The 21360-nt window shown below is 44.6% G+C and overlaps 1 protein-coding gene across 1 annotated transcript in view; it reads left to right on the top strand.

Moving 5' to 3' along the window:
• CIB3 (calcium and integrin binding family member 3) overlaps positions 1–21076 on the top strand; it is a 186124-nt gene extending 165048 nt beyond the window's left edge. Inside the window, exons 3-5 of the mRNA XM_073596421.1 lie at positions 13603–13714; positions 17833–17980; positions 20877–21076. Coding sequence (XP_073452522.1) covers positions 13603–13714; positions 17833–17980; positions 20877–21076 — 460 coding nt within the window. The remainder of the gene's footprint in view (positions 1–13602; positions 13715–17832; positions 17981–20876) is intronic.
• Positions 21077–21360: the final 284 nt, after the last annotated feature.

Below are 21360 nucleotides of genomic sequence, written 5' to 3'. Positions count from 1 at the left end.
ATCAGTGCTGCCTATCAGTGTTTCCAATCAGTGCCCATCAGTGCACTGAGTGCAAGGATTGGGAGATGAACTCAGCAGCCAGGCACATTGTCCATGGGGGGGTTAATAAAAAAAGTGTCAGTAAAAGGCCTGCCGCTAAGCACTGTTATGTGTTCCCACACCACAAAAAAAGTGCAGCGCTAACTTACTAGCCAATGACTTCTTAATAATAGTGGAACCCTCTAATGTATGGAAATCTTAATAAACTTCAATATTAGTGCAACAACTTTTTAGTTGGGAGGTTCACACCATTATAGCACTTTGGAATTTTTATTTTTTAGATTGTTACACTTAATTTTATATGTTTTAGTCACTATTATGATGTGAATATTTGCACTTGAAGTTCATTTTCCACCACCCTTGCTAAGTCCATGTCTTTATGGACCTTGTTTGTACACTGGTGCAAAGTCTTGTTGGAATAGGAAGGAGCCATCCCCAAACTGTTCCCACAAAGTCGGGAGCATGAAATTGTCAAAAATGTCTTGGTATGCTGACGCCTTCATAGTTCCCTTCACTGGAACTAAGGGGCCAAGCCCAACCCCTGAAAAACAACCCCACAACATAATCACCCCTCCACCAAATGATTTGGACCAGTGCACAAAGCAAGGTCCATAAAGACATAGGTGAGCAAGTTTGGGGGGGGGGACTTGACTGGCCTTCACATTAGAGTGGAGACTGCGAGCCAGGCCTTCTCATCCAACATCAGTGCCTGACCTCACAGATACGTTTATGGAAGAATGGTCAAACATTCCCATAGACACACTTCTAAACCTTGTAGACAGCCTTCCCAGAAGAGCTGAAGCTGTTATAGCTGCAAAGGGTGGGCCAACTTAATATTGAATCCTACGGACTAAGACTGGGATGCCATTAAAGTTCATATGTGTGTAAAGGCACTTCAGGTAATTTAGTGTAAATATATACATATATGCATGTATGTTTGAGCTTTGGGGGGTGCACACCCTAATATAATTGGCTGCGCACACCTAAGCTTGGAGATCCATTAATGGAATAATAAGGAGGAGACATCTTGGTTCATTGTGGAATCTTTTACAATCAATGGTGTAAGGAGACATCCTGATCCTTGTTGGAAAAGACCTTGCATGTTTATAACTTATTTTGGGTGAGTGGGGATCCAGGAGGGGAGCACAGAGTGGTACTCGAATCTTCACAACAAGAGTCTACACGTGTATTATGTATTGAAAGGGCTTGATACAGTTTTGCACATTTGCACTTTATGTATTTATTGCATTATACTTTATGATTTATTGATTAAAACGGTGTTCCAGATGAAATTTTTTTTTTAAAAAGTCAGCAGCTACAAACACTGTAGCTGCTGACTTTTAATAAACACACTTACCTGTCCAGGGTGCCCGCGATGTCGGCCACCCGAGGCCGGTATGTCCATCGGATCGGGTCCCAGCGCCGCCATTCGAACTAAGGGAAACAGGCAGTGGAGCCTTGCGGCTTCACTGCCCATTTCCTACTGCGCATGTGCAAGTTGCGCTGCGCTTTGTGAAAGGCCGGCTGTGTTCTGGGACACACACAGGTCCCAGAAGACAGCACGCCCCATTCCCCAGAAGACAACAACGCGAGGAGGAGAAGAATGAAGTCTACCGCAGAATAGGAAGTGGCAGATTAGGAAGCAACAGCCTAGCAACAGCCATTCTTGGTAAGTAAAAAAAAATTTTTTTTCACATTTTTAGGAGCCTATTTATGTTTTTTTTTTTTTTTTTAGGGTGGACTTCCCCTTTAAGAATATTGGAGCAGCGCTGAGTATAATAATTTGTATCAAAGAAAGTTTTTAGTTTAACCACTTACAGACCACCTGCCGTCGTTATACGTCGGCTGTTTGAAGAGCGATATCGTTGTTATAGCAGCAGCTAGCTACCATAACCCCGGTATCCATATCCCCGGTCTTTTTGACCCCAGATCTCATATTTAGGAGGTCCTGTCATGCTTTTTTTTCTATTACAGGGATGTTTACATTCCTTGTAATAGGTATAAAAGTGACACTTTTTTTTGTTAAGGAACAGTGTAAAAATTCAAAATAAAAGGTAAAATAACTAAGAAAAAAAAAATAATTTAAACACGCCCGTCCTGCCGAGCTTGCATGCAGAAGCATAGGCATATGTGAGTAGCGCCCGCATATGAAAACGGTGTTTAAACTAGACATGTGCGCCATGAATAAATTCGTTTGGTTTCATTCGGTTCCGTTTCATAATAGAATTAATTCGTGAGACCAACTTTAAGATCCTAACCAGGTAGTACAGAACCCCAGTGAAATCTTTCCAGACACTTCGGATCAGTGCTGGAGATACAAGGAAGGCAAGGGAACCATCTTACATATTTTTTTGGACCTGCCCCAAACTACAACACTTTTGGACAGAGGTCCAACGCATCCTCCAAAAACTCACGGAATGCGAAATACCGAATGACCCAGCATACTTCCTCCTACACGCCAACAATATACCAGGGAAAATATACAAAAAGTCTATTATCCGGCACTTTCTTGACGCTGCTAAAGCTTGCATCCCTCTTAGGTGGTAATCCCCGCAGCCCCCGACAGTAGGGATGTGGATCCGGAAAGTAAAGGAAATAGGTAGATTGGAAGATCTAGTACTAACTGCCCAACAGGAGCGATACTCTAAGACCTGGTCGCCATGGAACGTTTTTATCTTTCTGAGACGAAGGAAGAACCCTCCTTGACAACAACCTGAATGACTAAAAGTCATCCTATTAACTAAATGAGTAACTACTGACCCTACTGGCTACAGAGCATCCAGAGATCCTGACTCATTGCCCCAGCGTAGGGTGGGGCTCACACAGAATTATCCTCCAGATCCCCATTCTGCCCCCCCCCTTACTCCTCACTCCCCTCCCCCACCCCAACCCCTCTTCTCTGACTCCTCTCCTCCTTCTTTTTCTCTATATAACTTCTTACTGTCCTTCTGCTCTTTCCTCGACTCTATGGACCCAAATTAATGGGATCCAATCCTTCTAGTATAATAAAGTTAAAATGAAATGGGACCGGTCGGGGACCCACTACGGGACAACACACCAGCACCATTAACCTTACTGCCCTATGCACACCCAGCACCAAGATGTTGCTTTAAGCACCTATCACATAAACTAAAAGAGACGTCTCAGTTAAGCAAAATGTCATCTCCTTTGGATGTAATATAATAAAATGTTATCGTGTATAATGTAAACATGCAATGTATTGTAAGATAACAAACTGTGACTACCCAGATGTCTGTCTTTGACCGTGTTCCTTGAATAAATAAAATAATTGAAAAAAAAAAGAATTAATTTGTACGAATTTTTGTTAGGTTTGTTAACTTTTCCTAACAATTACGAATGTTCGTTATGATGAATTTATTATGAGGGGCTCCCACCATCCCTGTGCTGTGCTGACTTCCTGGGTTTTTTAACTTCATCATAACGAATAATCGTAATTAATGAACATTCTCGTTTCTGTTGTAACGGAATTTGGATCCGAAATTCGTAAATGAAATTTCGTACAAGATTCGGAAGTATAGCAATTCGTATTTCGGATCCTCCTGAATGTACGAATTTACAGAAATTCGTACGAATTTTCGATTCGTACGAAACTAATCGCACATTTCGAGTTCAAACCACACATGTAAGGTATCGCCATGATCGTTAGAGCGAGAGCAATAATTCTAGCCCTAGACCTCTTCTGTAATTCAAAACATGCAACCTGTAGATTTTTTTAAACGTTGCATATGGAGATTTTTAAGGGTAAAAGTTTGTTGCCATTCCACGAGCGGGCGCAACTTTGAAGCGTGACATGTTGGGTATCAATTTACTTGGCGTAACATCATCTTTTCACAATATAGAAAAAAAAAAATTGGCTAACTTTACTGTTGTCTTATTTTTTAATTAAAAAAAGTGTATTTTTTCACAAAAAAGTGCGATTGTAAGACCGCTGCGCAAATACGGTGTGACAAAAAGTATTGCAACAACCGCCATTTTATTCTCTAGGGTATTAGAAAAAATATATAATGTTTGAGGGTTCTAAGTAGTTTTCTAGCAAAAAAAAAAATGATTTTAACTTGTAAACAACAAGTTTGAAAAATAGGCCCGGTCTTAAAGTGGTTAATACAGTATAGGTGGGGGAGGTGATTATTTGCACTAGCAACATACAGTGACATATGGCGGCAGAGAGCAGAGAGCATACAAGCTTAGGGGTGTGCAGAGACAGTTGTGTAGCTATGTAGAATACAGTCCAAAGTTCTTGCAGCTTGCAATCCTTTTTAATTTACCAACTTTCCTTCTGCCCCTCCCAAAGGATAAAAGCTGGAAAGGATTTATAAAATGCACAAATTAAAAACTCAAGGTAGCTTTTGAATGTTTTGAATGTTTATCTGTATATGACCATATTTAGATGTATTGCACTGCAAAACATATAATAGTTCAGTCAAAACGCTTCATGCACCATAGACACAGCTGGAGAAGGCTGAAGAGTGCCACACTGCCAAATGCCATCAGCATTTACCTCCATACGCCTCCGGTTTGGTGTGGGGAGCAGCCTGTGGTTTGTTCTGTGTAATGATCTGCTTATTATTATTATCTGTGGTTCTGAACTGAGTCCTCAGACCCCCTCCTGCTGCCGTTCCCTGTCGGCACAGCCTTCGGGAATCCTCGGTCACCTTCGGAAATCCTGGCTTCTACCGGCCACCGCCACTCCCCTATTCGATACCTTCAGGTATCTCCGGGTATCTCCGGAATCTCACAGCAGGCACATGGCAGATGCAGCTGTCGCTTTGATCCCGGACTGAGACCAAGCCGAGTCACTCCTGCTTACCTCGTCCACACCAACTGCTCTGCTCCTCTCCACCCTCTGAAGCTTTGGCCACCTCACACAGGCTACCCCTCATCGCACCCAGCTGCTCCACCCTCCACTCTCCGCAGGCTTTCCACCTTCCCCGTGCACACCGAAGTGGGACAGGTAGGTGCAGCCTACAGCGGCCAATTATGGGAACTCTGGCCATGCTTCATACAGGAGTTTTAACGCTCCTGGCGTACTCGCACAGGGAGACACATGGAGCTCGCAGCTACACACTGCTTCTCGGCACCATCTTGTTGCTCAACCCCCAGGTTTCAGATGTCTACTTTACCTAGGAGAGATAAGGGGTGCCCATGGTTCCCCATATGGGGTGTCTGGACCGTTACAAATTAACCAAGGAAAGTAAATATGTCCATATTTTGGCTGTGCTATTGTTATTTTAGAAGTTATCAAACACCCTGTAGTTTCAGAGCTATAACTGCTAACCTGTCTGCACTTATGTGGACTGCCTATCCCAACCAACTGCTATTTACAAGCGGTATCTGTTAGTCCTCTGGATTGCTCAAGCTTGCGAGAGGGTGACCGTTTTAGGGTTTCTAGACTTAAATTGTGGATTGGGTAATGGAAATGCCTGTGTGTCTGATCAATGGATTAATAAGGTCCTGGCCTCAGTTAACGGTTTGTGTATTGTATAGAGTGAAGGAAGGGGGAGGAATCAGAACTGCTTTATCTGTCACGTACCTGATGGCTGAGCCAGACGTGCAGAGGGTAGGCCTCTCGTACAACCCCTGCTCAAGAACCACTGATGTTGTAACAGTGGCCGCGAGAGCGTGGCAGTGTATGGGTACCTGGATTGTCTTCCGTGTGGTGGATGTGTCACTGTCAGGTCACCTACAGCATTCTGTAGGAGTCGGAAGTGCACCGCTAGGTAGTGGACCCTAGGACTGACTGCTGCGGATTGAACCCTGGGAGGTTCAGGAAGCAGGTCTACTGGATCACTAACACAGATCCCACTGGGAGCTAGAGCATAGATTCCCCAGGGCGCGGAGTCTAAGAGCCAGCAGGTGTTCACCAGAGCCCCTAGTGGTGAGGATGGACTGAGCTGCAGTCTGGCTCCAGGTCGTGGCCCCCAGGGTCTCACAGCTCACGCTCACGGTAGACTACAGGAGAAGAGGAAGGAGGCAGCATGCTGGAACAACAAGGAAAGTAAGGAATAAGCCAAATGTCAGGGCGACTAGCAGACAAGGATAAACATAACATGCCAAAGGTCAGGGTCATAAGCAGACAGGGAAAGTCGAGAACAGGCCAAAGTCAGTAACTGGAATCAGACGTAGGAAACACAACAAGAACACACAAAAGCTAACACACAATGGTTGATCAGCACTACTGGCTTGCAGTGCACAGGTTAATATAGGGTTCCCTGATAGGAGCTGGGGTGGAGCCATGCTAGAGAAGAGTTTATAAAAGCAGTCAGGTGAGGGTCAGCTGGTCCCTAGAGATGAACACATGGAGACAGGTAAGCTGACAGACAAACTCTATTGCATAACCATGACAGTCACCAGGGTGGACCAGCAGGTTAAACAGCAGGCATTGGCAGGCCAGCAGCTTCCGGGCTGGTGGCAGGAGGCAGCAGGGACCAGGCAGGTGCAAGCAGAGCAGAAAAGACACAGGGTGCATGGTCAGACAAGCCGTGTTGGTAACAGACGATCAGATGCAGGCATAGATGGCAGGCAAAGAATGGTCAGGATGCAGGCAAGGTTAGGCAACAGGATATCAAGCAGAGGAGAGGATAAGATAAGTCAACAAGGCAAGCCGGGGTCAGGATAATAGATAGCAAGCGTAATCAGAGGAAATGGGTCAAACACAGGAGTCAAGTAAGGATCACAGGAACAGGTATAGGGGTAAAAGCTGCAGATCAGACAGCAAAGTACTAGTGAACCTGCCGCACTTATATATGGCATTTGGGCGCCAACGTTTATTGACGCGTGCACAGTCCCTTTTGCAAACATTTGTGTGCATGCACACATTTGTGTGCCTGACACGATGGACACTTGATGGATCGCACCTGCGCATGCGCATTTGCGCCTGCCCTTGAGCATTACTAATGCTATGGCCAGCATGTCCCTGACATTGCCCCCTCCTTATGGGCAACCTGCAGAATGCCCAATTGGCTCTCTTTTTGTGGGTGACTGAGGAAGAAAGCATTGATTAGTTCCTTGGCTTGAACATCTTGTTCAGATTCCCAAGAATTTTCCTACAGACCGTACTGCGGGTTTCAAAAGTAAGACGTGAAATACAAGATGAATCTTAAATGACTCGGGTAAAGACAATTCATGTGCAACTTCATTAAGTCTCTTCTTGTCTGGAAATGGCCCCACAAACTTAGGTGCAAACTTCTTTGAAGGACATGCTAACCTGAGATTCGCTGTAGATACCCGATCTCCTGGTTGAAGAATCAGTTCTCCCCTTCTCTTCTTGTCAAAGACCTTGTTAGCTGCTTGTGCCTTAGTAATTGTTTCCTGTAGCAATTTACTGTTGCGATTAAGGAAATCCAGAAGTGAATTGGACCCCCTGATCGGAGACAATAATTGTGGGGACCCCATGAAGTCTTAGAATTTCTCTGATAAATACCCGAGCCATCTCCATGGCCGAGGGTGTGTTTTTCAGAGGCAGAAAGTAAGTCATTTTGGACACCAAGAAGATAGCTGTGCATCCTTCAGATGGAGGGAGTTCATCTATGAAGTCCATGGCTATTACCCTCCATAGCCTTCCAGGAACTGTTAGTGGTCGGAGTATACCCCTCGCTTGGTTTTTAATACTCTTACTCTAGGTACAGATTGCACATGAACTTACGTGTTTCTTACATCTTCTTCTAGGTCTGGCCACCTGGCGTTGCAGAAGATCGACATTTTGTGGACTCCAAAATGACCTGCTAAAGGATGATCATGACATAGACCCAAAATAGTTACACGTATGCTTTCTGGTACAAATACCTTGTTTTCCTTTATAGTAATCCTTCTTAGACCATCAATGTTACTCCTGGAGGACTAGGAACATCTACAGAAGCCTGCTTCATTCGGGTGAGAAGGTCATTCTGTAAAAGTAAGAAATTACCTTCAGACAAGATGGTATCTGGCACAGTTGGTTCCTTGGGGTCATCAAACATAAGGGAAAGTGCGTTTGGTTTTACATTCTTCGAGCCCAGCCAATAGGTAGTATGAAGCACGAATCTTGAAAAGAACAGAGCCCAACATGCTTGACGCGGCCTTAGGTGCTTATCAGTCCTCAGATCTATCAGATAGATTAATATGGGGTGTGCTGCCCCTTCCAGAGGATACCTTCACTCTTTCTGAGTCACCTTTATGGCAAGTAATTTTCAATCCCCGACATCATAATCTCTCTCTGCTGGAGAAAGTCTATCAGAGAAAAAGGCTACAGGATGTGTTAAGTCTTTAAGGCCCTGGCATTGTGAGACGACTGCTCCTACTGCAACTTCAGATGCATCTACTTCCAGTACATATGGTAGAGATGGGTCTGAATGACTTAGGACAGGTGCTGAAGTTAAGAGTCTCTTTAAAGCGTCAAATGCATCCTGTGCTTCAGGGGTCCAGTGGAAGTGAATGCTCTGTTTGGTCAGCTGCATGACAGGGGTGATGATGGCAGAAAAGCCCTTTATAAACCTTCTGTTAAAAGTTGGCAAATCCTACGAAGCGCTTTACCCCTTTCTTATCTGTCAGTGCAGGCCAGTCCAGGATGGCAGAGACTTTTTTGGAATCCATTTTAATTCCTTCAGGTAAGATTACTAATCCCAGGAATTGGATGCTATGCTTTTAGCGTACAGTCCATGTTGGCGGAGCACAGCACACTCCTGACATGCACTCAATGTAGATCAAGAGAAATGGAGAAAATTAGAAAAATGTCTAGAAAGTCTCTGAACACATCGTTGATGAAGTGCTGGAAGGTATCAGGAGCATTGCACAGACCGAAGGGCATTACCAGATACTCGAAGTGGCTGAATCTGGTATGGAAGGCCGTCTTCCATTCATCTCCTTTACGCATTCGGACCAAATTGTAGGCCCCTCGTAGATCCAGTTTAGTAAAGATAGTTGCAGTTCTCACTTTATTAAGCTCCCGGTAATCCAGACAGGGTCGTAGGGAGTGGTCCTTATTCTCTACAAAAAATATTCCTGCCCCTGCTGGGAATGTAGACAGCCGGATGAAGCCCTTCTTCAAGTTCACATGGACATATTAATTTAGTGCCTCCTGTTCTCGTTCAGCAAGAGGCAAAATCTTTCCAAAGGGAATCTCAGCCCCTGGGAGTAACTAGATCGGGCAGTCGTATGGTCAATACGGAGGGAGAATGTCAGCCCCCCATTTACTGAAGACATTGAGATAGTCATAATAGGGTCCAGGCACATTTGTCATATCTCATAGTAGAGTTGTGGAGGCAACTGAAGGTTCTGGTAGGCAATGCTTCTGACAATATGTTGATTGGAAGTTGATTCTTCCTGTAACTCAGTCAATTTGTGGGTTATTTGCCTGCAGCCAGGGTAGGCCCAAAATGACAGGAAATAGGGGGGGGTGAAATGGCATCAAGGTTTAGGATCTCCTTATGCTTAATAGTGGTAATCACAGGTAAAGGGAGTGTCTCTTGTGTATATGAGTCCAGATTTAATGCATGAACCATCAGCCAAATAAACGGAAAGTCCTTGTGCCTTAGACTGTAAGGGAATGTGTTGTTGTGTGGCAAAAGTCAGATCAATAAAGCAACTGCAAGCTCCAGAATCAATAATTGCAGTGACTGACACTTCCCCTCCTGGCAGCTGAAACGAGATTGGGAGACCTAAATGAGTTGTACTGGCAAATGAAGGTGGTAGGTTAACAGGAGAGATTGACAGACAGTTATGCGTCTTGGCTGGGCATGTGCGTACATAATGGTCTGCTTCTCTGCAGTATAGACAGAGGTTGCTCTGCCGGCGATGAAGACGTTCCTCAGGAGACAGGAAAGGACGCATTCGTCTGAGCTGCATAGGCTCTGGTGCTTCAGTTGCCGGGTTAACAGGAGCAGAATGGACTGGAATAGAGCTGGCAGAAACAGAGTGGGCAGGAACTGGAATCCTGGGCATCATCCAGACCGGACAAGGCTGCTGGGAAGACCTTTCTGACTGTCGCTCATGGACCTGTCGGTCGATTTGAATGGCCGTTGTGATTAGGTCCTCCAGGGTGTTTGGTACTCCGACCTGTGCCAATTCATCTTTCAGGCCTTCTGATTGGCCTAGACGGAACTGGTTTCGTAGGGCTGCATCATTCCACTGTGCATAGGTGTGCGCACGGTATGCGCCATGCTGTCTCCCGAGATCTGCCTCTGAAATCTTGCATCCAGGCAGTGTGTAGCATGCGCTGCCTGTGAAACATTCAGCAGATCGTGAGGCGAGAGCCGCTCAGTGTGTGACACTGTCAGCTAATGTAAGAGTTTCCAGAGAGAGAGAGACCAGCTGTCACAACTCCGCAGTGATGTCGGGGGTGGGCAGGACTGAGCAGCCATCAAACACCAGCCAATGGGATGGGGTATGGGTGGGCAGCTACATGTATGTGGCTCCGCCCCCCTTTCTTAAGCAGCCCAATTATTGGCTGATGTTTGATAGCTGCTCGGTCCCGCCCACCCCCGACATCACCACGGAGTTGTGACAGCTAATCTTCTCACTGCATGCAGTTACATTACATCATGACAGTTTCACACACTGAGCGGCAATTAGTGCCAATCAGTGCTGCTATCAGTGCCAATCAATGCTGCCAATCAGTGCCCTTCAGTGCTGCCAATCAGTGGCAATCAGTGCTGCCTATCAGGGCCGCTATCAGTGACAATCAATGCTGCCCATCAGTGCTAATCAGTGCTGCCTATCAGTGCCAATCAGTGCTGCCCACCAGTGCCAATAAATGCTACCAATCAGTGCCCATCAGTGCTGCCTATCAGTGCCAATAAGTGCCCATCAGTGCCAATCGGTACTGCCAGTCAGTGCTGTCTATCAGTGCTGCCTATCAGTGCCAATTAGTGCTACCCATCAGTGCCAATTAATGCTGCCCATAAGTGCTGCCTATCAGAGCCAATCAGTGCTGCTTATCAGTACCAATCAGTGCTGCCAGTCAGTGCTGCCTATCAGTGCTGCCCATCAGTGCCAATCAATGCTGCCTATCAGTGCCCACCAGTGGTGCCAATCAGTGCTGCCTGTCAGTGCTGCCTATCAGTGCCCCTATCAGTGCCAATTATTGGTGCCCATCAGTACCAATTAATGCTGCCAATCAGTGCCCATCAGTGCTGCCTATCATCGTCACCTATCAGTGCCAATCAGTGCTGCCAGTCAGTGCTGCCAATCGGTGTCAATCAGTGCTGCCTACCAGTGCCAATCAGTGCTGCCTATCAGTGCCAATTAGTGCTGCCCATCAGTGCCAATCAATGCTGCCATTCAGTGCCTATCAGTGCCAACCAGTGCTGCCCATCAGTGCCAATCAATGCTGCCAATCAGTGCTCATCAGTGCTGCCTATCAGTGCCGCTATCAGTGCCAATCAGCATTTGCCCATCAGTGCCAATCAATGCTGCCAATCATTGCAGCCTATCAGTACCCATCAGTGCTGCCTATCAGTGCCACCTATCATTGCAGCCCATCAGTGCCAATCAATGATGCCAATCTGTGCCCATCAGTGTTGCCTATCAGTGCCACTATCAGTGCCAATCAGTGCTGCCAATCTGTGCCCATCAGTGTTGCCTATCAGTGCCCATCAGTGCTGCTATCAGTGCTGCCTATCAGTGCCAATCAGTGGCAACTATTAGGCAGCACTGATGGGCACTGATAGGCGACACTAATAGGCATCACTAATTGGCACTGATAAGCGGCACTGATAGGCGGCACTTATAGGCAGCACTGATGGGCACTGATAGGTGGCATTATCAGTGCTGCCTATCAGTGCCAATCGGGGCTGCCAGTCAATGCCAATCAGTGATGCCTATTAGTGTCACCTATCAGTGCCCATCAGTGCTGCCAATTACTGCCCATCAATGTTGCAAATCAGTGCTGCCTATGCCTATGTGCATGCCTATGCACTCCAGCGTCTAAAGTCTGTGACATAGTCCTCGGCCGCTCTGCGGCCTTCCTGGAGTGCATGGAGGGCAGCCTTTGCTGTGGTAGTCAGTTGCGGGTCATCATAAAACTGAGCCATATCGTCAAAGAAGGTAGATAAAATTTGGAGCTGTACATCACTTCCTTCCAGCATCTGGTGGGCCCAGATGCTCACCTTGGAGTAAGGATATAATGAATCTCTTCAGCACTCCTAGAGGGTGGTTTCTTTTGAGATTAAGGTGTATCCAGGGCATATGGTCTAAGGGTTTTCTTCTCGGCCTCTCATGCAATACTCCGGGCCTCCCACCAAATAGGATCCCAGGCTAAAGCATGCTTCCACTGTGACCTGAAGAGAGCCCTCTCCTAACATCATCTTGCTACCATGTGCTTAGGAGTGACAGTGTGTGTGTCTCTCTCTTGCTATGTCCTGTTTAACACTCTTGCCACAGGGGTAGCTCTTCTCTCTTGGGGCCAATACAGAAACACGTATAGTGTGCATTAACTCTTTCCTTACAAGCATGGGCGATGCATAAGGCGCTTGTGGTTCTCTAGCATGGGGCCCACCAAGGTTCCTATGGTTAGTTAGCAGAAACCTACAAACCTCACCCTTCCAAAGATACCCTGTGAGTGACCCAGCCTGGCCTGACCAGAACCCATGCCCTCTTTGCATGCCTAGTCCACTCCTTTCCCTGGGCACAAGTCCATGTTTAAAGCAGAGTTCCACACAAAAATTGAACTTCCGCTTTTCGGAACCTTCCTCCCCTCCGGTGTCACATTTGGCACCTTTCAGGGGGGAGGGGGGTGCAGATACCTGTCTAAGACAGGTATTTGCACCCACTTCCGGCATAGACTCCCATGGGAGTCTACGCCACTTCCCGTCCCTCCGCGCTGTCTCCTGGGAATCACACAGCTCCCAGGAGAGAGCGGGGACCACTAGGGACGCGCAGCGCGACTCGCGCATGCGCAGTAGGGAACCGGGAAGTGAAGCCGCAATGCTTCACTTCCTGATTCCCTCACCTAGGATGGCGGCGGCAGCTGCCGAGAACCGAGCGGGTTATCGGCGTCCCCTGCCGACATCGCTGGACCCTGGGACAGGTAAGTGGCCATGTATTAAAAGTCAGCAGCTGCAGTATTTGTAGCTGCTGGCTTTTAATATTTTTTTTTTTTTGGCGGTGTGGGTGGACCCCCGCTTTAAGACTAGTGCCCTGTTGATACAGAAAAAACAAAATCCACACCGGGCAGCTGACAACTACCCCACCAATGTTTTTATAAATCACAGCTCTGCAGACTGAAGACTATAACTTTAAAGGCTTTATCAAAACTCCTTGCTCTAGCCGCAGACTCATAGCCAAGGCCCAGGAGCATCTTGTGGCAGGTAGGAGAACTACAACTGGGGACTCTTCCTGCACTCTTCTACACTTTCACTCCTTTGTAGAATTACTAGCTATCCCTGACAGTAACACCATGATATTTGAAGCTTGTGGACAAGTTGAAGTAGTGCCAATTTGAATTGAGTCTAGTGAGTCTATGTTTTTAGATTTCTTCATTTTAGCATTTGTGGACCTCTCTACGGTATTCATGATGCTTTGTTGTTGAATTTGACAGGTGGATTTTAAATGCACACCCTGTTCTTTCAGACTTTTCCACAGATACAGAGACCTGGCACCACAACTTGTTCCAGAAGACTACACAAATAAACCAGATGTGAGGATTCCTTATGAACTCATCGGCAGCATGCCAGAGCTAAAGGTAAAGCATGAAAAAAAGCAGTAACGGCAAAGGTTGCCAGGTGTCATTCTAATCCTGTGCTTCATTCATTATTCATCACGTGCTAATTGGCAGCACTGGGATGATAAGTGAAGCCTAACATAATACAAAGTAAAGACCAAAGTTCTTCTTTAAGGCGGAGGACCATCTCAGTTTCATATAAAGAGTTGATCTGCACTTTGTTTAACCTGTTGCTCTCAGAGTGAACTCAGACAATACATTTAGGTTCCATAATTCAAGAGCAAAACAGAACAACCAAATTATTGTAACATAAAGTACAGTATGTATCTTTTTTAGACAAATGTAAAAGTCAGCTCTAGATTAAACACAATTGAGCAGTTTACTAAAAATTTTATGAACATGGATCTGCTGTCAGATGATATTTTAGTACATTACACTAAACTGAAAGCCAAAACCTTAGCACTTGGAGGCCCATTTATTAAAAATTTGCTTTGCGAATGTCTCAAACCATAATGTTTGTAATATGTGTGTAATTGTTTCTGTTAATGCCTTTCACCAGGCAAATGTAGCATTCCCTAACATTTGATAATAAGAGAAAAATAGCAATAAGAACATTCTACTATGAGCATTACCATTCATCAATAGAAAAAAATTGCCTAAGGCTGCAATTCGCATAGCAGGAGATTGTGACCGGCTCTCTATGGAGCGGTTCACACATCCCGGCAGCGGCTCCGGTGCGAATTACACAGGAGTCCTGTGCGTCTTCTGGTCTGTTTCAGGTCCGAATTTAGCCAAAAACGCAGGCTGAAATTGGACCTTAAAAGGTGAATGGAGAAGCACCAGACCCCTGCTGTGAGCCGCTGCGCGTTCTAGTGTGAACCCAGCCTGAAACTATAGGCTAGGAAAGTTCAACCAGTAGGGGAAATAATATGAGAACTACTTTTGCACAGTGTTCAGTCTATAGAGAATCCTGTGTGGCTTAGTGAACCTCCAGCTCCAGCTGAAATGTTAAAGCAGAGATCTGCTCCCCCCACGAAAAAATTTAAAGTCAGCAGCTACAAATACTGTAGCTGCTGACTTTTAATATTAGGACACTTATCTGTCCAGGGATCCCGCGATGACGGCACCCTAGTCAATTTTCGGATCAGCTCTCAGGTGCTGCCATCACCATTCGTGGTAAGGGAAACTGGCAGTGAAGCCTTTCGGGACTCCCTTTCGACTTCACAGCCAGTTCCCTACTGTGCATGTGTGAAGCACACTGCGCTTTCTAACTGGCCCGGAGGCGGAGGAAGGAGTAGGGGGTTCAACTCCAGAGGGACGTCACCGCAGCACAGTCTCTTGGAAGTGGGGACAGGTATCTGTCAAAAACAGGTACCCGTTCCCCCCTCCCCCCGAAAGGTGCCAAATGTGGCACTGGAGGGGGGAGGAAGCAGATAAGCTTTCACTTTTGGGTGGAGCTCGACTTTAAGGAGTGGTATTATTGCCATTGCTAAATGTGACATCTTCCTTCTGGTTGTTAGGGAGCCAGCACTATCTGGTGTCCTAAGAATCAGTAACTCATGCAAAGAAAGAAAAGCATAGGGTCCCCTCCAAAATTAATTCCAGGTTCTTTAGGTATGGAGTGGATTTTAAACTGCATTGGGTCAACCCTCTAATTCTATACCAGCCCCTTCAATCCTGGTATAGATTTTAAGGGGTTTCCTCACACAAAAAGCTAGAAGAAAAAAGCATGGAGTTCCCTCAAAATCCATATCAGACTCTGGGCCGGACCTGGAATTTCTCCGCAAAAGTTAAAATTTGTAATTTTGGGGTGTAGCTTTCTGTAAAAATCTCCTGTTTAGATGCAGTGACTGAAAAGTAAATTTCTCATAGGGATATATCCTAGGGCATGTAAAATATATACCCAAAACCTGAATAGTGCCTGCATCTGAAAATCACTCCGTGTATGGCCATATATACACAGCTGTGCTCATAAGTTTACATACCCTGGCAGATTATGATTTCTTGGCCATTTTTCAGAGAATATGAATGATAACACAAAAACATTCCTTTCACTCATGTTTAGTGTTTGGCTGAAGCCATTTATTATCAGTCAACTGTGTTTACTCTTTTTAAATCATAATGACAACAGAAACTACCCAAATGACCCTGATCAAAAGTTTACATACCCTTGAATGTTTGGCCTTGGTACAGACACAGAAGGTGGACCACACAGGTTAAAATGGCAATTAAAGGTTAATTTCCCAGATTTGTGGCTTTTTAAATCACAATTAGTGTCTGTGTATAAATAGTCAATGAGTTTGTTAGCTCTCACATGGATGCACTAAGCAGGCTAGACACTGAGCCATGAGTAGGTAGAAAAGAACAGTCAAAAGACCTGCATAACAAGGTAATGAAACTTTACAAAGATAAAAGGATATAAAAAGATATCCAAAGCCTTGAATATGCCAGTCAGTACTGTTCAATCACTTAATAAGAAGTGGAAAATGTGGAGCTCTCTTGATACCAAGCCAAGGTCAGGTAGATCAAGAAAGATTTCAGCCACAACTGCCACAGGAACTGTTCGGGATACAAAAAAAAACCCACAGGTAACCTCAGGAGAAATACAGGCTGCTCTGGAAAACGATAGTGTGGTTGTATTTAAGGAGCACAATATGATGATAGTTGAACAAAAAAGAGCTGCATGGTCAAGTTGCCAGAAAGAAGCCTTTACTGTACAAGTTACACAAAAAAGCCTAGTTACAATATGCCCAACAACACCTTGACATGCCTCCTTGGCTTTTTCGTGACATTGGCGCAGTAAAGGGTTCCTTCTGGCAGCTCAATCATGCAGTTCTTTTTTGTTCAAGTATTGTTGAATTGTGCTCCTTAAAAACAACCACACGGTCTTTTTGGAGAGCAGCCTGTATTTCTCCTGCGGTTATCTGTGGGTTTTTCTGCAATCTTTCTTGGTCTACGTGACCTCGGCTTGGTATCAAAAGAGCCCCGAATTTTCCACTTCTTAATAAGTGATTAAACAATACTGACTGGCACATTCAAGACTTTGGATATCTTTTTATATAATTTTCCATCTTTGTAAAGTTTCATTACCTTGATACGCAGGTCTTTTGACTGTTCTTTTCTACCTCTTCATGACTCAGTATCTAGCCTGCTTAGTGCATCCATGTGAGAGCTAACAACCTCATTGACTATTTAAACACAGACCCTAATTGTGATTTAAAAAGCCACAGATGTGGGAAATTAACCTTTTAATTGCCATTGTAACCTGTGTGTGCCACCTTCTGTATCTGTACCAAGGCCAAACATTCCAGGGTATGTAAACTTTTGATCAGGGTCATTTGGGTAGTTCCCGTTGTCATTATGATTTAAAAAGAGTAAACATAGTCTATTGATAATAAATGGCTTCAGCCAAACACTAACCATGAGTGAAAGAAATGTTTTTATGTTACCATTCATATTCTCTGAAAAATGGCCAAGAAATCATAACTTCTGCCAGGATATGTAAACTTATGAGCACAACTGTATATATAGATCTGAGCATAGCCTAGAGAGGTGGAGTAGGAGTTGGTGTTGGAGCAGTTGCTGCAACCAGGAGAGAGGCGTGCTCCTGTTTAGGATCCAAGGCAATAACCTCGAGACAGTACTTCATGTAGGAGAGGTTCCAGGTCAGTGGACTGAGAGAGTTGGGCCAGCTGAGAGAGTCAAGGAGACCATAACTGAAACAACTGGAAGAGAGAGTCCTAGGGACCAGAGGGGACCGTGAGTCTTGGAGGAGTGTGAAAGCCTGGAGGGACAGGAGAACCCCTTCCTAGAGGCCAGAAGTGGGACTGAGCAGCATGGTACCGTGACTGAGGCTGATTGAGCCTTGAGAGCCAGGTGGCTTGGCATTTTCATTTGTTGTATTTTTTTCTGGAGACTTTTAAATAAAAGTGTGCTACCATGCCCTAAAACTGAAGTTCCTGTTGGCTGTGAACTCACTAAAAACGCATCTACCATTGAGCTAGACATCCCCCATATTACAATATATACAATTTCAGAAAAAAACAATAACCCTTCCTCGTAAAAAAAAAATATATATATTCTTTGATCTTTATTATACATGAATGTTGCAAACCAATGGTATTTACAATTTTTTGCAGGATAACCCTTTTCGCCAGAGGATAGCTGAAGTTTTCTCAGAAGATGGGGATGGAAATATGACACTGGATGATTTTCTGGACATGTTCTCAGTGCTTAGTGAAATGGCTCCTCGAGATCTTAAAGCATATTATGCTTTCAAAATATATGGTTAGTTTGAGTGCACATAAGGCTAAATATGTATGTAACACAGTGTTTCTCAACTCCAGTCCTCAAGGCGCCCCAACAGGTCATGTTTTCAGGATTTCCCTCAGATTAAACAGCTGTGGTAATTACTAAGGCAGTGAAACTGATCAAATCACTTGTGCAGAGTAATGGAAGGCCTGAAAACATGACCTGTTGGGGCGCCTTGAGGACCGGAGTTGAGAAACACTGATGTAACACATAAATGTGCTACGAGATTGCTTCATTGCTTCTGTACCCAATCCCAAGCAAAGACTTATAAAGAAAAAAGAAACCATCTATTGGCTGTGCAGGAGACAGGAGCTTAAAAGAGTACAAAATTAACCACACAGATATACATAAAATATTTATTCTTCATTCATAAAGTGCTAAAAACATGTCCATCAGGCCATCTGATTTGATCCATATTCCATCTCTATTACAATGGTGTGCATAATCCTTATCACGGATTTACGCACTGGGTTGCCCCCCAACCCAGTGTGTAATTTTTAAGCCGTTAACAGCCCAAAATAAATTGAGCCCAAATTCCAATGCGTTTCGAGGCTTTGCTCTTCATCAGGGGCTATTTCTTGGACCTTGTAGAAGAAAAAAACAAAATAAGCAAAATTATATCAAGACTCCACACCTACCTAAAGGCGATGTAAAGATTGCATACTACATTACATTGCTTACATTACACCAAAGTCATATAATCACCAGTGCTCTGCGTAAAAGAGGCTAAAACCCAATGGTATGTGCGTGGAGTGACCCAGTTCAGTAGGTAAGCAAACAGGAGAGCTTGGCAGCCACAGGAATCCCATAGGAGCACTGAATGGATACCGAAAAACAAAAAAATAAACAAAACACCAAAACAACAACCAGTAAACAACAAAAAAAAGTGAGGGGTGGTAGGGGGGTTTTGTTCCCTCTTTGCACATATGCTCCAATCAACACGTACAGCCCAAGGCCCTCAATTTTTCTTTTGGGGGACGTGTGGGTTGATGGGTGGAAGATTCTCTGTTTGTGTGGGGGGCTGTCTTGGGTGGTCTATTTTGGTGGCCCCTGAGACCCCTCCGAATTGGGCTCTTCCCCTTCCCACCTTGGGAGCGCATAAGGCTTCAAGGTTGGGCACTGCATGCCACAGCCACGCATACGCTTGAGGTCACTGCAGCCATTTTTGACCGGGGTGGACATCAGGGCACATGTGTGATGGGGATCCACTGGAGGGTGCTTGTTCACCTCGCGTAATAGAAGCGTTTGAATGGAGACTATCTTTCTAGCCCATTACTCCACTATGGTGAGGTGAAGAGGGCTGGAACTTCCTCTTCCTGTTTGATCTATATACATATATAGGTCCCTCTGAATTGCATGGCTGTGTCTGCGGATTCCCTGTTTTCATGTTTGCAGCCAGCCATGTCACTAGATAGACCTACTGATAGTTAGTCTCCCTTTTTTTCTTGGGTGCTTTGATATTTTTGTATTTTTTAATGGATTCTACTTTATTTTTTATTTTATTTTTTGCTGGTTGTTGTTGCAGGTTTTGTTTTGCTGTTCTTTTTGGTTTTTAAAGATTTTTGTTTTTCTGTATCCATGCAGTGCTCCTATGGAACCCCTGTGTCTGCCACAGACCATACAATGGTGCGATTCGGTGACCCCAAAGGTAATGCGCTCACCTCAGAATGTGTGACCAAGTCACTAGACAAAGTCAAACCACGCTTGTGAACCACCCCGGGTTCTAAGTAGATCACATGATCCTGGGCTCCAATGCAGTAAAGAGTATATAGATGGAAAGAAAAAACGACATAGTATAATACCGTTTTAAAATTTATTAAAAGATATAGATACTCTCCCCAAAAGGGGTACTCACAATATATTGGTGCTTCAGTGCACCGCTCTAAACATGGCAAGTATGATACTTTTCGTGAGGGTATGGTGTGCGTCTCCTCTATAGGCAGCTCAGCTGTCTCTCGCTGCATCCTGGCCCCTCCCCTACGCGTGTTCGACACAGGGATCACGTGTCATCATCAGGGGGATCATATTGCCTTGCTTATTTTGTTTTTTTCTTCTACAATGTCCAAGAAATAGCCCCTGAGGAAGAGCAAGTCTCAAAATGCATCAGAATTTGGGCTCAATTGATTCTGGGTTGTTAATAGCTTCGAAATTACCCCCTGGGTTGGGGGAAAATACAACTCATAAGGGTTATGCACACCATTGTGATAGAGATGCAATATGGATCAAATCTGATGGTGGCAAGAAGCTGTCCTAAAGAGATTGAGAGAGATTGCCCTGGAGAGATATAGTGACTTCCCTGTCAAGAGCGAAATACAACTCTGGAGAAATGGACCCTGTGTCCTAGAGAAAAAAATATTTTAGTAAATTATGATTTACTAACTTGCAGTGATAGTCAAGGAAGTTTCCTTTCTCTCTTTCAATCAGGATTGACTGTGTATACATTCCTATTTGACCTGTTAAATTACCTTGCAGTCAGCTCCAGCCGAGCAAGCAAGGTTATGCTCTGCAACTTAGTGACATCCCACTGTACCACCAATAACCAATATTTCCAGTTAACTTCTCCACACCCAACCCCCCTTGATTTGTCCATTTATATGTATGCCCATAGATATGTTACAAATCAGCTGATATTCTGCAGCCTCACTGGCTGATCAGTGGAAATAATCAATGCACAGCTTGATTTTTTATTCTAGCAACCACAGGGGTACCTTAAAAGTGTATAGCTGCATTTTCAACATTTATAAAGAACACTTTATATCATTCTAAGCTTTGGACAATATTTATCACTTGCAATGCACATGCTTAAATGGTGTACTAATGCATTTAAGCCATTTTACTGATGATTAAAGTATGTTTTCCCACTTTTTTTCAGATTTCAATAATGATGACTACATATGTAAATCAGATTTGGAAAAGACACTGAACAAGCTCACTCGAAATGAGCTAACACCAGAAGAAGTGTGTCTGGTATGTGATAAGGTAATAGACGAAGCTGATGTAGACAACGATGGAAAGCTGTCCCTGGAAGATTTCCAACACATGATCATTAGAGCTCCGGACTTTCTCAGGTAACACAAGACACTTTGTAGCACTCATTATAATCAAGACTGCTTTAAGGAAAAAAGTAATTAAAGTGGTTCTAAAGACTAAACATTTTTACCTTAATGCATTCCTTGCATTAAGGTAAAAAATATTTAGGCATCAGCATCCCCTCTCACACTCCCCCCCCCCTTTTACTTACCTGAGCCCTCATTCAATCCAGCGCTGTACACGTCTGCAGCTCTTCTTTCCCCTCACTTCCAGGTCCCGCTGGCTTTGCTCGGACACTGGGAGCCATTGACTCTGTCACTCAAAGC

This window comes from Aquarana catesbeiana, linkage group LG01 (genome assembly GCF_042186555.1).
Source record: "Aquarana catesbeiana isolate 2022-GZ linkage group LG01, ASM4218655v1, whole genome shotgun sequence".
Lineage (NCBI taxonomy): Eukaryota > Metazoa > Chordata > Amphibia > Anura > Ranidae > Aquarana > Aquarana catesbeiana.
Note: the sequence above shows the minus strand (reverse complement) of the source record. Positions and strands in the feature narration are given on the sequence as shown.